The 18,855-nt window shown below is 34.4% G+C and overlaps 1 protein-coding gene across 1 annotated transcript; it reads right to left on the bottom strand.

Moving 5' to 3' along the window:
• Nucleotides 1-1,594: 1,594 nt before the first annotated feature.
• LOC111987465 (protein STICHEL-like 3) lies at nt 1,595-14,717 on the bottom strand. Its single transcript, XM_065764781.1, has 8 exons — nt 14,339-14,717; nt 12,214-14,172; nt 9,592-10,315; nt 8,196-8,415; nt 7,350-7,910; nt 4,721-5,294; nt 3,561-3,624; nt 1,595-1,951 (listed from the first exon to the last, which is right to left on the bottom strand). Exons 2-8 carry the CDS (start codon nt 13,590-13,592, stop codon nt 1,859-1,861), a joined length of 3,615 nt encoding a protein of 1,204 aa, XP_065620853.1. The 5' UTR covers nt 13,593-14,172; nt 14,339-14,717; the 3' UTR covers nt 1,595-1,858.
• Between the last annotated feature and the right edge of the window lie 4,138 nt (nt 14,718-18,855).

The raw sequence follows: 18,855 nt of genomic DNA, 5'->3' as shown, positions 1-18,855 counted from the left end.
TATTTTACAACCCAATCCACAATGCAGGTAATTGATGAACTAATCCAAGCCAAGCTGAAATAACAACTTTTAGGTTAGACAAAATTGTACTACCACATGTAGAATTTTTAAGAACTCAAAGACAGTCTTGCACCACGGAACCAATGGCTATGGGAATAACCGAATAACATCTATTTCAACTGGTAAAGTCTCTTGGACTCATTTGTGAGACTTGGGATTGATCTGGTCTTCACCCAAGATAAGGGCAATTATATGTAAGGGGATCCCATCATGTAGCCCAGACTATGGGGTAAAAAAAAAAAAAAAAACCCACTCAAAACTAAAAGTTGGTCAAGAAAGGTTATAAGTTTTTTCATGACTACATATCAAAAGCTTTTCATTTTTCCTTTGCCATTTTGGTAAAGGAGTTCAAATTTACTGATGAAACACAGCTGGCAGAAAGATCAGTGGTCCAGGATGGAAGTGGAATATCAGCAAAAGGTCACGTATGTATGCCTCAAATTCTTCACATAAGGAAAAGAGGCAACACAATTCATTATTGTCAATGAAAATGAAGAAAAATAAGTGATTTCTAGATATTGAGAGCTTGAAAACCCTGTAATCTGTTCAAGTAACATTAGTCAGTTTTTCCACTCAAGAGGTTTGACCTAATATACAAGCAAACATGACTCCCCTCTGATAATAAGGATAGTAATATATTTTTATTTACAGGAAATCACCCCTACAAAGGTTTAACTATAGATTTGGATTAAGCTGAAATCCCAAGACAATTTGAGTTTGCTACGTTGCTTGCTTTACATAAGTCAACAACAATTACATCTTCTATTAAGTCATGTGATAAGCAGGGAGATGTTTTTGCCAAGGATTAAGCAAGGATTGTTTTTCAAATCTTTGTAACAAGTCAGGCACAAGGGAACATTACAGTGTCGAGAGAATTATGTAACAGTGAGGCACTCTTCTACTTCTACTTTAGGTAATGACATTTAGAGAGAAGCCCAGCCACTTTCTGAAGGAGACATTCTCATTCCATAATTTCTTGTCTTACAATTCCTCAACACTGATTAGATACACATTTCTCTATCCATCTCTAGAAGTAAAGCAAGGTACACAAGTTGGAACTTAGAAGAGTTCTAACTACAAAAAGTTATATAGACACTTTTGAGGAGCACACCAACTTTTTGTGGGAGACATTCTGATTCTACAATTTCTCAACTTACAATTCCTTAACACTGATTAGATACACATTTCCCTACCCATTTTTAGAAGTAAAGCAAGGTAGACAAGTGGGAAGAGCTCTAGCTATAAACAGTTACACTAGGCATTTCTTGTAATGCACGTACTGTGCCAATGCCTTGCACAGGCTAATTATTGATCGGCACAAAGTGTAAAAGATTAACGGAAAATGTGGAAGCTACCAACAATTTTACAACAAATGGCTTACAAACTGACATGAGAATGAATGAGATGATTGGCACATCAACATAAGAAATAAATTTCTTAAAAATTTTTGTTTTGTGTTTAAAAATTTGATACATCAGTTTGTAAGCCTTATGTCACATTTGTAGTATCCATCACCCAAAATTAAAACCTCAACTAATTAAAGCCCGCATTTGACTGAATACAAGAAGGCCTAAAAACAGAACAGTTGCTCATAAAAAATTAATATCATTAATAGAGGCTGCACTATCTAATTTCTTTCCTACATTTTCTAATCAGATATAAATCATACCTTTATTCAATGAAAAAATATTTGAAAGATAAATTAACCTAGAAATGGCAGGAAAATTGCTAAATACAAATAATACAAATGATGTTGCACAATCTACCCTTCTAAGCCATCCTAAATCCCTTTCTTGCATTACCTTGGAGATTTAGCTGAGAGACACTTTCCACAGGAAACAAGCTTCAGCAATGAACGTGGTTTTCGCGTCCTAATTTTCAACCGTGAAAGCTGCAGATGGCCACACTCATAAGCAACATCCTCAAACAGATCACAATAAAATAATCATTACTTAGCTATTAAGCTAAGTAAAATGAGATTAGAAATAAAAAAAGGGGTAAAAAACCAAATGGATCTTACTGAATAATTTAGCAACTTAAAATTTAAATGTTTGGAAAATCTTATAAAGACAAGTTGGGAAGTTTTAACAAGATGGTCTTGGCAATGACTTGCAGTAGGTCCAATCAAGTATAGAAAAAACTATGAATGGCTAGAACTTTCTTTTACACTAATATCATTTCTTTCTTTTTTCTTTTCTTTATTTATTTAATTTGACTAAGCTTACACTTAAGGAAAAACATAATGTAATATGGTCTTGAAAAACATGAACAATAACTCTGGAAAGAACATGGCACCTAAAGAGTTCAATAACTTTTGAATGAAGATGAAAAGAAGAAATGATGAGCATAGAAATAATTATTTAGAGAAGAAAGTAGTTGAGTTGGTTGAAGTACTATTAATTTTCTTTTTCTTATGTGGTTAATTTGGCGGGAACGCAATTCACATATGTTTGAAGATATTGAGAGACCTGTGGATCTTTTGAGGTCTTTGCTAGCTGGGACTTTGTTTGAGAGGTCTCATATTTGAGGTTTTACGCATTGTATTTCCATATCTGATTTCTTAATTTCTATTAGCTCTTCTTTTTGATTTGTTTGTATTCGTTTCAAGTGCAGTGGGTTTACTATCGTCAACAAATTGTACTTTTCTAATCAATAAAGCTGCTATTACCTATAAAAATAATAATAATAATAAAATAAAATAAATAAAAAGAATTGGTTGAAGTACTATGATAGGCTGATGAGGCTCTGGTAAGAAAATGAGGTGGGTTAACCAATAGTTTGCTCCCACTCAAGCTTATTTTAATGACTGTCTCACATGGATAAGAGGGATGGGTTGCAAACTAGTGATCTATTGTGGGTTGGCTTTTTGCTATTCCTCAAGCCCGCCTGATTTTAATTTATAAATAAATCTGAACACGAACACATATGAACTTAAGCATATCCATCATGTAATTTATTCCCAATATCCCCTTGATCAATCCACGTCTATTGCTTTGCTTCTTTGATCTATCCCATTTTTGCTATTCTGACGTTTTCAATTGAAACATTTAGCACCATATATGTTCATGCAGAGGTAAATTTTCCAAGAAAAATTAGTATTAGGTACTAGGTTATGAGGTTCACTATGTAAGAAATATTAATGAAGCCCTTATAGCCACATCCCACATCAATCAGTCCTCAACCATGTACAACAGAATTGTAAACAAACACACAGAGGTTTCTCCCATTTCTGGCCCCTAACAGACTGATCCTTGGCATGCCTCTCCATTAACATAACCAGGACAAACATTAAAGTTATATTACCTTTACTCAATTACCAAAAAAAAAAAGAATGCCTCCTCTAATACTGGACTTAACTAATTGTAAGAATGCACAACATGGTAATGTGCATGAGAGGAGAATATTAACTCTTTTAAAAAAAATAAATAAAAGTCCACAACTCAAAAGAGTGGAATTTAAAGAATTTATCATAAGACTCTTATGAAATCACTATGAATTACCTTCCGACGAGTTACTCTAGTTGCTTTCCAGCAAAGTAGGCTTCTTGATCTAGGTTCCAGTCTCCTGTAAATTTAAGAATTTTTAGAACTGATTTAAAATGAGATAAGATTATGTTTAAGCATACAAAGTATTCTCATCACTGTCTTAAATACCAAAGAGTTCCATTTTGAATTGGGCAAAAATGGATCCTAGTTGTTATTCTAGGAAACTTATCCAACCATTATTCTGTTCACACTATAAGAGTACTCGTACTAAATTAAACATGAAATATAGAAGAAAAGTTCCTCTGTTTTCTCTCCTTGGGAGGACACATTCCTGAAAATCAAGCTGTCACATAATTAAAGAAGTTAAATTTGTTCAAACTTATATGTCTAAGCTTTTATTTATAAAAGGAATGTGTCCAAAGTTGCTTCTCTTTGTTATCTTCCCAGAAATGAGCAATTTAGACCGAGTAAAGGTCACCAATTCGTTTTATTTAAATATTTAACATCTGGAAAATAAATATTTTCACCATGATGCATTCTCAAACAACTTCAATGAAGTTAAGAAGACCTCTTCTATGCAAACCATTTTCTATTTTTCTACTTGTAAACTGGATCAAATTTCAAGTCATTACTTCTCTTGCCTCTTTGCGTACCATACTTTTATCTAATTTTCTTATAATTTCTTAGCTTTTGGCATTTTTCCATTAATATTATGATTTTTTAACATTGAATATGTCCTTTCTTGTTAATCATCCAATCCCATAATTTGACCAGAGGACAATTATGGCCGTATGATGATGCAACTACTGAATTGAGAAGATGGAATTGAACTTTGACAAGAAATTCCACATACTCAAAATCCATGTCTATTACAGCTGACCAAATAATTTCATATCACGAACAACCTTTTTTTTTCTTGATAAGTAACAAATGCACCCTGAAAGTTTTGAACCCATGACCTTACACTCCACTCCACTCCATTCTTATGGGGGGAGGAGGTGCTAACAACAAATTTTCCAGTCATTTGAAGGTATTAAAGTTTTAAAGTTTAATGTAATTGTGATAAGAGGTTCAGTTGCTCCTTGTCAACCATCAAATGCTATTCAATTTTAAGGTAAAGTGTAATTAGAAAGAAGATTAATTTTGAAAAAGAACAATGGGATTGCATTACATACAAATTCTCCTGTTCAAGCTTTTCGGCAATAGAAACTGCTTTGCGTTTTGACCATGCATTTCGCTGTGTACATCCTTCAGCTTGCTGAATTACGTGGGCAAGGGACACCTTGCTTTTAACAAGGCTCTGACTTTGTTCACCAAATTTTCGTTTTTCTGGGAGTGAAGCCATTGCTTTCTTATAAGAAGCTGTTCCTTCTCCCACACCAGATCCTCCTAAACCTCTTTTATCAGCTGCTGCATGATTATCACCGTGCTCATTACCCTTGGGTTCCCTCGGAGAAGCTGCTACTTCTACAATTTCACTTCTTCCCATTTCAAGATTGTCAGTTTGCAAGAGCTGGGCTTGAGTGCCGACTCCATTTATATCTCTAATTTGAGATGAACTGTCCCTAGAAGCTGATAAGATAAGAGGCACATGTACACCTGATCCGGAATCTTTCTTTGGTTCACATCTAATTTCAATTATCACTGGGGAACACAGAACGGCCTCAAATGCTTCTAAAATGTGCTCCCTCAGCTTCTCAGCTGTTGATTTAGTCTGTTGTGAAGTAAAGATCAACTGCACAGTAGGGGCTGCAAGAAAAAGCAATTTAATTGGACAAACCATTAGTTACTGCACAGGAAGTCAAGAAATAAATGTAGATAAGCATTAATTAAAGTGAAGAGGCATCAGTGCTGGCAGCTGGACTGATGCAGATTGGAATGGATGAAAAATAGAAAAGAATAAATAAATAGGACATATCCTAGTCTTCACCTTCACCACCAAGCCTAAAGAAACATCTCTAATCAGAATATTTATTCAAATTTCACTCCACTTCAAACTATTCCAGGAGCCTCTTTTAATTAGGCTTTAGGGATTACATTAAGACATGATTACATCTCATAAAACCCTCCACAACATCAAAGCCCAAATTCAAAATTATAAAATAAAATAAAATCTAATTCTAAATTCAAAAATGAAATTTGAATTTTGGAATTTGCCAGTTTGCCTTTAAAACCAAAACAGAAATTTGGAATCAGCCTCACCTAATCATAAAAATTTCCAAATAAATCTTTGCTATGATAATGAGAACATGTATTCATATTTCCTGAGTGGCAAAAAGAGGTAAGTTCTTTACATCTTTTGATATTTAAGGGAATCTGGGTGAAACTGGCTAAAAGAGGTGAAGGTATTTTGGGTAAGTATACTTTACAAACACCAAGAGATTCAAGGTTAGACAGAAACAATGAGCCAAATCAGGTGATATTCATAGGTCACACAATGGGTAATAGCCTCAAACCTTGCAAATTGCTCCCATCCTGTGGATTGGATAAATACCAATGGACTACACAGGCAAACAAGAAGGCAATAATGGTCATTTTTTCTCTCCCCCACCCGCCGTGAAATAACAGTCCTAAATCTCATCTCCCGTGTGCTAAACCCAAGACCTCCCCTTTATTTAAGGGAGGGATACTCCTTGGCTATATGAGCTGGAGTGAGGTAATTGTCATTTCACTGCATAAAAGAAAGTTGTCTGTTAAACCCAGGAAATTTTCTCCTGTTCGTCAAATTTTCCTTAGAAGCAATGCCCTCCCTGGAATTTGCCTGTGCCAATTAGCTCCTTCAGTCGACAGTTTTATGTCATCTATTAATAGGGGATCTCAAGAAACTTACAAAGTGGCCATTTGACCCATATGTGACTATTCAATTATATGATAATTGAGTTTTCAATCATCACTCCAAGATAGTTATTGATAGTTTTACCCAAAATAACAAACCAAGCAATTGAGAATAAGATGATTGATGTATATTTTTGTATGAGTCAGCAAAGCCAATCTCTCATGCACAACACCCTATCCCCTTCATGACTATGTGACAAAAATCAATTGACAGGACACAGGCTGCAAAAGCAACACAGGTATTGCGACGAAGGAAAGCTTAGGGCATAATAGACACAAGGGGAAAGTCCAAGGGGGACAAATATAGAAACCCCTAAAAAGATTTTAGTTCTTTGATTTCCAATGAATAGAACATTTAAAGGGTAAATTAAATGAAGAGTCACATTAATACACAATCTAATTCGTTTTCTGAGTACATCCAGAGCAAGGAATCCCTTATATGATTATGAAGTTTCTACCTAACTTGTAGCCTAAAAAAAAACACACTATTGGTCATAAGTATTTCAAGGCTAGTCTGCTTCTTAACATCTTGAAAAAGGAGATGGAATTGAAAAAGATCCATCAACTATAACCCCATACTATAACCCCAAAAGAACCAGATTCCGTAAACAACAGAGGAAGAATGATGTAAATACATTGGTAAGATCAGATGGATGTTTTGGCAACAAATTGAAACTTTAGTATCTTGAACACTGAGAAGTTAGGGCACTTCAATTAAATTTAGTGTTGCTGGCACACATACGGAAAAAGCAATGTGTGTTACTTCAATTTTTGAGTTTCCAATTTTGGCCCCAGATTTTATGCCTCCACAAACCAATTGATCCCCAAAACTTTTCAAATTCCCATGCACTAAGAGTTTTCACATATGAAATTAACATAAAACAGGACAATAATGAAAAAACTTTCTAACAGAGATATTGGGGCATTAATCATGGCACTTGCAAATGATGAGTGCATATTGGGGTGTACCTGCACCAAAACTGACTGAGATCAGCTTCCCTTCTTGATACAAAAACTCCTTCACACCATTAATTTGAATTTTATCAAGCACCTCCAACCAGATATCTGCAATTCCTCTATGGCTTTTACCAGAAATATGCCTGCCACTTACCCTGTTATTGTCAGTAGAATGTGTGGATGTCTGTTGATGAACCATACTAGTCCCAGCATGTCTTTTTTTCTCTAAATTAATACCCTTAAGCGTGGCATTTTCTCGGAAATCAGCAGAACTTCCAGCACGGAGATTTTCTATTCTGACATTTGTTGACAAGCGTCTCTCCTTATTGGACATCTCAGAATGCTCACTTACTCTCCTGGCTAAATCTCTTCCACCCGCATTATTTAGGGCTAAGGGACTGTGACTAAAACTAGTGTCCGCGGAAGTGGGCAGCATGTACTGCTGATCAGGAGCTAGTTGAAGCAACGCAGCTGTTAGCCATGTTAATTTGTCATTTGACATCCTTAATTGTTTTTCAGCCTCTGATAAAGTTTTCAGAGCTTGACGCAGTTTTTCCATATCTTCTTTGGATACTGCAACCAATAAGAACAAAGATTGAGCTGTAATCAGAAAAGCCACAGAGGAAAAGTTGGCACAAACTAAGCTCAATTTATTATTTAAAGAGGAACGTTGGAAGAGAGTTGCACAACATGAAATTGGTATAAAATGAGATGAAGAAAAGAACAAGGAATGATGCAATTACAGATATTCAGATACACATATCTTCAGTGAGATAATATGATCAACATTGCCAAAACTTGTGAATAAATAAATGAATTAGTATTTTTTTTCTAATATAGCTGGTAACAGTTACTCACATGGTTGTCGTCGAAAGAACTTCCTTCTATGCCTGTCTTTTGTAAAGTCATAACTACCAGCAAGTATATCGGTAATGACTGTAGCAAGCTGTGACATCAAAGCCAATGGCTCTACACCAGTTTCCATTATTATTCTCAAGTTCTTCACAGTGTTAACTGTGTCTGCAGATAGTGCTAAATCAAGAAGATCTACCAATTTTTCATCTGAGATAAGCCCAACCTGAAAAAAGTTTTTATAACTTTCAGTTGTTGTAAAGGTAGAAAAGCATTCCTGTATACTATGGATATAATAATTATCAATGACATCTGTTACTAATAACAAGTGTTGGAAAGAAAGTACATAGAAGGGAATTTTCTATAAAGACAAAAAATGCAGAGAAAATTTTTTTTTATGGACGTGCATCATAAATAAAACAAAAAGATTTAATAAAAAAAAATTTGAATTAGGGTTCATCAGAAGGCAAGAAAATGAGGCCACACTTGCAGATGATAAGACAATAATACGCAACCAAAGGAGCTAACAGTAATTGAAATTTGAAATAATGACAACAACTTCTTTACATCTACGGGAAAACATTCATAGAGGATGCAAATAACCATCAGATACAGCAGAAACACTAAATAAGTAAAATCATAAACCTAACATGCACCATACATTCCCATAGGCTGATAAGTAAAATAATTTGTTCATGTCATTAGTCTTCTCATGCTCAACTTAGAAATGCAATAAACATGGAAATATAAAGTTTAAAAAATATGCAACTGAAATATAGTAATTTCAAAAGCAACATCGTATAAAATAGAAACCCAAACATCGACTATTATAGAAATAAAACCTAATCAAATTAATATTAGACTAATAAATACATCATAAATGTACTCAATTACTTATCCTACCAAACACTTGTAAAGCTAAAATAATCTGAAATTCCAGATATTATTACACACTGATAGCGATTATTATCATTTAGCCTTGTAATCTCCCAAGAGAAAAGATGAGAATTCTCATCATTTTTGGTGGCTTAGAGAAAAGTGTCAGCAAATTAATATTCATCTTTCATACACAAACTTCATCCAAAATCTTATTCCAACATATTGGAAAAATCATCATATTTCATCGAATAATACATCAAAAACAATAACTCAAAGAGACCTTGACAGTGAAACTTTGATAATTAACTCTCCTAAAGGACAATTGGCATACGAAGCAGCTCCAGAATTAATATTTTGCAGGTACATCACGATGCATATCTAGTTGCAAAATCTCAAGCCTATATACATTATGCGGTTCAAGATTAAAACATATATTTTCAAGATGATAGGCATAAAGCAAACATAAGAGGATATGAAAAATATAAAATTCTAATTCCGATAGCAAAAGTGAAGATAAATTTACCAGTTCCTGAACCAGAGGGACAGAGATCCTCTGGCCAAGCAAACTCAGTTGCTCAAGAGTCATCTCAGCATCTCTCAATGATCCATCTGATCTTGATGCAATAAGTTTTAGTGCTTCCTTATCAATTTCTAAATCTTCTTTGGTCGCAATCCACTGCAAAGTATAGATAATATCTGCATCCTTCAGCTTTGGAAAAAAGAACTTCTGGCACCTGGATATGATTATGTGAGGCAAAACATCAAGACTCGAACTGACAAGGACAAAAACCACACGTCTGGGAGCTCGATCAATGACCTTTGATATGGCACTCCAGCAATCAGAGGACAAAGTATCACAGTCATCAAAGATAAACACTCTATGATGTGATGGCAGCTGGGAAACAATCATATTGTCAAGTAAATCCATAATGCTCTCGAAGTCAAAATTACTGACTGGACCAACTTCCCGTATGTTTCTACTCTTACCCATATCATGCGCAATGCAAGAATTGCAAAACCCACAAGGTTTAGGATGTTCCGAAGATTGACAATTTAAAGCTCGGGCAAATATGCGGGCGCAGGAAGTTTTACCTGTGCCATGAGGTCCATAAAACACATACAGCAACCCAACCTTCCTTCTCATGACAGCATTTAAAAGAGCTTGCGCAACCAAATTCTGTCCCACCAGATCCCTGAAGGTTCTTGGCATGTACTTTTGTGTGAGGCTCTGGTGTCTATTTTTGCTTCTACCAATTTTTCATCTGAGATAAGCCCAACCTGAAAAAAGTTTTTATAACTTTCAGTTGTTGTAAAGGTAGAAAAGCATTCCTGTATACTATGGATATAATAATTATCAATGACATCTGTTACTAATAACAAGTGTTGGAAAGAAAGTACATAGAAGGGAATTTTCTCTAAAGACAAAAAATGTAGAGAAAATTTTTTTATGGACGTGCATCATAAATAAAACGAAAAGATTTTATAAAAAAAAAAAATTGAATTAGGGTTCATCATAAGGCAAGAAAATGAGGCCACACTTGCAGATGATAAGACAATAATACGCAACCAAAGGAGCTAACAGTAATTGAAATTTGAAATAATGACAACTACTTCTTTACATCTACGGGAAAATATTCATAGAGGATGCAAATAACCATCAGATACAGCAGAAGCACTAAATAAGTAAAATCATAAACCTAACATGCACCATACATTCCCATAGGCTGATAAGTAAAATAATTTGTTCATGCCATTAGTCTTCTCATGTTCAACTTAGAAATGCAATAAAAATGGAAATATAAAGTTTAAAAAATATGCACCTGAAATATAGTAATTTCAAAAGCAACATAGTATAAAATAGAAACCCAAACATCGACTATTATAGAAATAAAACCTAATCAAATTAATATTAGACTAATAAATATATCATAAATGTACTCAATTACTTATCCTACCAAACACTTGTAAAGCTAAAATAATCTGAAATTCCAGATATTATTACACACTGATAGCGATTACTATCATTTAGCCTTGTAATCTCCCAAGAGAAAAGATGAGAATTCTCATCATTTTTGGTGGCTTAGAGAAAAGTGTCAGCCCATTAATATTCATCTTTCATACACAAACTTCATCCAAAATCTTATTCCAACATATTGGAAAAATCATCATATTTCATCGAATAATACATCAAAAATATTAACTCAAAGAGACCTTGACAGTGAAACTTTGATAATTAACTCTCCTAAAGGACAATTGGCATACGAAGCAGCTCCAGAATTAATATTTTGCAGGTACGTCACGATACATATCTAGTTGCAAAATCTCAAGCATATATACATTATGTGGTTCAAGATTAAAACATATATTTTCAAGATGATAGGCATAAAGCAAACATAAGAGGATATGAAAAATATAAAATTCTAATTCTGATAGCAAAAGTGAAGATAAATTTACCAGTTCCTGAACCAGAGGGACAGAGATCCTCTGGCCAAGCAAACTCAGTTGCTCAAGAGTCATCTCAGCATCTCTCAATGATCCATCTGATCTTGATGCAATAAGTTTTAGTGCTTCCTTATCAATTTCTAAATCTTCTTTGGTCGCAATCCACTGCAAAGTATAGATAATATCTGCATCCTTCAGCTTTGGAAAAAAGAACTTCTGGCACCTGGATATGATTATGTGAGGCAAAACATCAAGACTCGAACTGACAAGGACAAAAACCACACGTCTGGGAGCTCGATCAATGACCTTTGATATGGCACTCCAGCAATCAGAGGACAAAGTATCACAGTCATCAAAGATAAACACTCTATGATGTGATGGCAACTGGGAAACAATCATATTGTCAAGTAAATCCATAATGCTCTCGAAGTCAAAATTACTGACTGGACCAACTTCCCGTATGTTTCTACTCTTACCCATATCATGCGCAATGCAAGAATTGCAAAACCCACAAGGTTTAGGATGTTCTGAAGATTGACAATTTAAAGCTCGGGCAAATATGCGGGCACAGGAAGTTTTACCTGTGCCATGAGGTCCATAAAACACATACAGCAACCCAACCTTCCTTCTCATGACAGCATTTAAAAGAGCTTGCGCAACCAAATTCTGTCCCACCAGATCCCTGAAGGTTCTTGGCATGTACTTTTGTGTGAGGCTCTGGTGTCTATTTTTGCGGTAGCCACTCAACTTGCGTTGATCACCAGATCTAGCTTCAGAAGCAAGGTCTGAATCAACATCATGCTTGTATAAATTATCAGCAAAAATTCCAAGTTCACCGGAATAGTTATGGACCCAACCAGCATTGTCCGTCGTTTCCTGAGATCCAGATGCCTCAACCAGCAGAGGCAGTGCCTCTGAATTAGATCTTGTAGATGAGCTTGTGTAATCAGATGCCATTGGCATGTCAGACATTTCTCTCCCATGGGCAGTTGAACCACCTTTCTTTAACCTTGAGTCTGATAAACCACAAGACAAACTTCTTCCAGCCATGTCAAGAATAGTTTTACCTCTGTGATGAATTCTTGACCAATTCCAAGGAATCCCACACCCATTTCTTGGAGCCCTAGTGACATTTGCGTTGCCATACTCTTCTTCCCCCTCCTCCATCAAATACTTGGCACGGGCTGAACCCTGAGCTAATGTGTTAGATGCCACAGACAATTCATTCTGAGCTCCAACATCTCTTGAAGCTGTAGCAGCTCGAGTTCTTCTTGTGCCTCGAAACTTGCGCCTTTTAACTCTATTTAACCCACTGGAGTACCCATGAATGCTGGCTTCTGGTTCATCAACAGTTTTCTCCCATCGAGAATGACTTCCACGAAGGTGGATGTTAGAAGATGCTACATCATCAGTTGGATCATCATTCAACTGCTCAGACAGGGTCTTAGGTTGAGCATCTCCAATTTGCTTCCCCTTTTGTTTACTCTTTCTATCTTTAGATTCAGAGTTTCTAGAAAAAACATCATGAGCCAAGATATTTCCATCTTGATTGAGTGGAGGCTCCTCATTGCCACCCAAAACATCAGTCCTATTACTCTTCCGACTAGACTCCTCTCTCCTAACTCTTCTACCATTCCCAACTCCACTCTTGCTACTACGTTCGCTTACTGCCGCTACCCCATCATTACCCCCACTGACCTCACCAGGAGCAACTTTTGATGTGGAAAAATTTGGTAATGTTGGTGAGCTTCCTGACATCCTCCTAGCTTCCCTCCGACGCTCAATGCCAATAGACCTTCTCCCCTCCCGAATCCTCGCATCATTTTCACCCTTCTTTGGAAGTAGATCAACAATGGAAGGTGAATGCCATGAGGGAGGACTTGCAGAAGGGTCCCTGAGAGATCTTGACCTCTGTAGGACCACAAGGTCCCTCAAAAGAGACCTATCTGCCAATATGGGGCTATTCTTGTGCATATGATTCTTCAAGTGAATACAATTCGTCAAATGTATGTGGTTGCGTAGATGATCACCGATATCACCATTCGCATCCTTAAGAATCCTATCGCGGACAGCTCTGGTCATGATCAGGACTCTAAAGCTTCCAATAGCAGAATCTCTTTAAAATTTAGGAAAGAAATTAATGTATATAGCATTTCTTATTGTATAACTGTCACAAACTCTTGGCAATTATGGCATTACTTCCTTAACACCCACCAATGATATCTCAATGAAGGCATAGCAAAGCCCAAAACAATGCCAAAATTGAAGCAATTAAAGATCCTCCATCAATAACAAAACCACCCATTAGCAAAACCCCATTTCCAATAATAACACCCTCAAGTACAACAAAGCTACTCAAAGGCATAAAACCAACCAATAATATAAAGTAAGCAGGGCAATCCCTTTTAACCCATGAAATCAAAGCTCAAAAAGATTCAAGCTTTAAAGCGCGAAACTCAAATGCCACTCCAAAAGAAGCATTATTAGCCGCCACCTGAACTCCAATGCATGAGATTACAACCAAAAAACCCCAACCTCAACAAAAACCACCACCCTCTGAACTTCAACACGCAAAAACCCCAGAACCAGAACAAACTAAAAGCAACCCATCTTTTGAAATCCCAGCAGCAATCAAAATCTCAAGCCGCTTTACTTCCAAAACCTTGAAAAAGATTATGGATTTCGACAAACCAGAGAGAATCAGATAAGGCCATGAGAAAACAAAAAGGAACTTAATGTAACAACACAACAAGAAAACAAAAGGAAAAAGAAGGAAGTAGAAGAAGAAGAACAATCAAAAAAAGCAAGAAGGGAAACACCCCTATCACCTGAATCAGAAAAAGGCAAGCGAACCCATTTGGATCATTAAGTCCTGGATCTCCCAGCAACCTTCACATGCACTTCACGAGGGCTTCTTTCAAAGAAAACGATAGTCAAGAGAGAGAGAGAAATAGACTAATACTTGACTATTAAAAAAAGAAAAAGAAAAAAAGAGTTTTGTAAGCTTGTATGAAAGAGAAAGAGCAAGTGAAAGAAGCAAATGAGTGAGTGAGAAAGAGAGAATCTCAGAGAGTTTGTATATGATATGTATGCTGTAAGAGAGAGAGATTGGGTGAGATCCGTTGGAGACTGACACAGAGAGAGAGAGAGAGAGAGGGAGAGAGAGAGAGAGAGGGGGACATAACACAACACATGTATGCAACTAAGCAGTGTGTCCGTTTGTTTGAGCATGCAATTCTTAAGTCCTAACACTGTTTTTTGGTTTTGGATTTTAGCCCATTGCATGTACTGTCTTAAAGTACTTTTTTTTTTTTAATTTTTTTTTTCAATCTTAAAATTTTTGAATTTTTGGAAATAATTTGATTTTAAATCTTAGAAATGGAAATGTTATTTAAAAGATTTTGAATTTTGGGGGGGACCAATTAGGTCCGTTCCGTTGAATTTGCCGGGTTCTGATTAGCATAGGGTGGACTTTTTTGGTAGCCTATATATAAGTAAACAATTTGGACTTTCCTTTTCACTTCTCCCCAAAACAATAACAAAACATTTATTAAGAGAAGATAAAGAAATTTCGGTGGCTTTTTTGATTTTTTTACTTTTGTTTAACCAAATGTGACATTAAACAAAATAAAAAAAAATTAATAATTTGATCCTGTGTTTGGAATTTGGATGAGTTTAAATTTTATAGTTTACTTTTTTTATGGTCAATTTAAGTATAGTTTTTAACAGTTTCTGCTTTTTCTTTTTCTTTTTTGAGCAAATAACAGTTTCTGCTTTTAGGTGTGAATTTTACCTTTTATTTTATTTTATTATTAATTTAGCGTCTCACATAAGTTTTTTTTTTTTTTTTAGTAATGTTAAAAATACAAATTTTTTTTACAAACTACTGATGTGGTGAATGACTATTGGTAAATAAAAAAGTGATATTTATGGTAGGCCTAGATAAAAATTAATAAAAATTTGGTCACATCAACATTTTGTAAAAATATTGTAAAATAGCTTGTGACTGTAGCATTACTCTTTTTATTTTTTAACAAACAGCAAGTGAATTGGATTAGCAAATTTCTTTTTTTTTTTAAGCAAATAAATTGGTAACTTTGTTTTAATTCTTTACTTGTTTTTATGTTGCCTAATAATGTTATGTGAGCAATCAGTATGTGCGAACAAAGTTTATGAGTAACTTTTCAAATTTCTCATATATTTTTTTTCTAGGAGTGTTCGCGATGCGGTGCAGTACAGTTTTAGGTCATTTTTAGCACTGCACTTTGTGGTGCGGTTTAAGCAAAGCCATAACTGCATCGCACCTCATTTTTGCGGTCATATGTGCGGTGTGGTGTGGTTTAGAGTTAGCAAAAATCATAACCGCACCAGATCTCATTTTTGCGATCACTTGTTTGATGTAGTGTATAAATTGCGATTTGAAACTAATATATTTTTCAGATTTTAGGCTTTTCCTGCCTAGCAAAAAACTGATTTTCCCCTTTGTTTTGGGCCAAGTCTTAAAATATTAAGCTAGTTTTTCTTTATTTTGGATTGGCTTTCCTAATTAACACTTACAAGGGTTATTATAATTTTTTTTTTTTTGAAAACTAGGGTTATTAAACTTTTTTTTTTTAGAAGTATTAAAATATTAATTAATAATATATTTAATATTAAAAAAATAAAATATTAATATATAGAAAGGGTGTGGTTTGTGCGGTTTTCTTATTATAAAATTGCAAATTGCATTGCACCAGGTGGTGCGGTGCATTGTTACTTGCAGTGCAGTTATGCCATTTTGCGGGCAGTTTTGATGCGGTTTGGTGAACACCCCTACAGTTTTTTCTATGTGTGAATTTTGAAAATATAAATATTTAAATTTCATGTTCCTTAAGTTCTTAACATGTATATCAAATTTTGTTTAAATTATAAACTTTTTACCATTCGATCGATAAAATTATTTTTTATATACAATTTTAAATCACAAAAACTTGAAATTTTAACATTTGCTTGATAATATAGCAATTGATCTTTGATCTTTTTGAAATTTTATAAGAATGAAAGATATAATAAAAACATACAATCCAGTGGTTAGATTTTCAAAATTTACACTCAATATAAAGATATATGAAGACTTTGTAAGGTTTCTCTCCAAATTAGTTTTAAAATAAATTTTATTTAGTATGTGATCAGTGCTTATATAGAAAAGAGATCCTAGAATCAAAATAGGTACTCTTTTTTTTTGGAGGGGGGGGGGGGGGGGAAATGGCTTATAAAAGCCGGAATTGGCATTGAATTAGGAAGATATGCTGAATTGGTGGTCAAAAATGTGCCAAAAGGAAAGACCCAAGTAGACCTGGCAAAGAAAAAAGAAAAAGAAAAGAAACACCCAAGTGTATAGTGAAAGAAAAAGAAGCAAAAATCCATCATTTATTTGATCTTTGATTTTACTTTACCGACATAATAAAACTGATTTCCGATTTTCTCCAAAGCTATTACATTACATTTTGTTTGTATTTGTCACAACTATTAACCCGCAGAAGATAGTTCCTCATGTTTCAAATGTTTTCTATACAAAACCAAACCCCATAAATTACTTCTTTTTATTTTTATTTTTTTTATGGGACCAAATATTACGGCACCCATTAACAGCAATTTTTTGACTTCTTTTTGTTCAATTTTTTGTTTTTTTCTGTAATTTTACGTCCTTTTTTTTTAGTGTGAGGCCAATTTTATAGAGAAAAAATTATTAAAATAACACGTAAAACCAGTTTTATGTTTTTTTCTTTTATTTATCTCTAATTTTTTTATTAAATGAGACCTACCTTAGTACAACTTTAACAAAGACCGGTGCGGTGTCTATTACTAATATCTAAGGGATGTGACTAGTGATCAAAAAAATAATTGTTGTTGACTTTACAAAACCAATTGAGCTTATAAAATTTTTGTGGCGTGTGGCCTTGTTATATTTAATGTCTTCTTTTCTTTTTTATGAACATTTAATGTCTTCTTGTACTGTTTGATTTGGAATTTATATATATTTATTTGTTCTAGGTGGTATCGTTCTCTACTAGCCTATGATATGGTTGTCAACTATCATCCAACTCAGGAATCGGAAATAAGCACGCATTATATCTATTTATGACCTGGTGCATCTGTTCGGTGCAGTAAATAATTTTACACACAAGTTGACACTTCTTTCTACTTACTACATTGAAATATTAAATATCAAGTTCTCTTAGATTTAGTTCAACTGTATATATCATCTGTAACTAGCTATGTTGTTGAGAAGTGTTTGTGAATTAAAGAGATATTACATGAGAGGGTGCTTAATTCAATTTCATATTCATTTTCAGGTGTTCAAAATTTAATTGCTGCTTTTGAAATTTGTATGTATATGTAGGAAAGACAAATATATTTGTTCCTACTGATTTTGGTATCTACTATGTGTGGCTAGGGTGATTAATGTGAGCATTTTGGCGCCTTCCTTTGCATGAAATGAATATTTGTATCTGCCTCGTACAAATATTTTATGTGATCTATACATAGCAAATAAGTAGTTTCTCATTTGAGTATTTTTTGCCATATGATGAATTAATTTGGCTTAAGGTGTTCAAAAATTCATCACTTGTAACCTGTAAATTGCATTGATCATTTGTGATATACACCATTAAATCAGTTAATCAACAATGTCATTCCAACACAAGATTTTAAAAGACAAGTTGTCCTATGTTAGCTCTTTACAGAGTTATTATTAATTTCTCTCATATTGTTCGATAAGGTAATGTAGCTGCACATATCTTAGTCTAGAGAATAGGACTTTCTTTTCCTCTCATAGTCTAGATGGAGTCGGTTCCTCTAGATTTTATTTCCCTTGTAATTTCTGATTTACCAACTTTTGATTAATAAACAATATTGTCTTTCTTTTCAACGAAAAAAAGAAAAAGAAAAAAGATAATTATAATGTACTACTAATTTCACAGTTCGAACGTCACTTCCTTTCTAAACCCTCAAGCACTTTATATATGGAAAGATGTCAATTAAGCTACAACGTTTTTAGATTCTAGCACAAGATGAGATTGCAAAGCAAAAAATAAGATTCGAATCCCCAAATCAGCATATAGTTTTTCCATATTCCAACATACACACAAAAATCCAGTTGGGACAAAAAAGAGCACATAGTCACAAAATGTGACTATGGAATAACAAATTGCTCAAACATAAAGTGAGCATCATTTAGAGGCTGTTTGGTAATATTTTTTTTTAATAGCGTTGTTTGTATTTTTTATAAATACGTGTGGATAAAAAAGTGTGTGAAAATGCTTAAAATGTTATTTAAAAACGGAAAACTTGTATTTAAACACAT

The sequence above is a fragment of the Quercus suber genome, unplaced genomic scaffold, assembly GCF_002906115.3.
Source record: "Quercus suber isolate HL8 unplaced genomic scaffold, Cork oak 2.0 scaffold_22, whole genome shotgun sequence".
Lineage (NCBI taxonomy): Eukaryota > Viridiplantae > Streptophyta > Magnoliopsida > Fagales > Fagaceae > Quercus > Quercus suber.
This window is presented reverse-complemented; position numbering and strand designations above follow the sequence as displayed.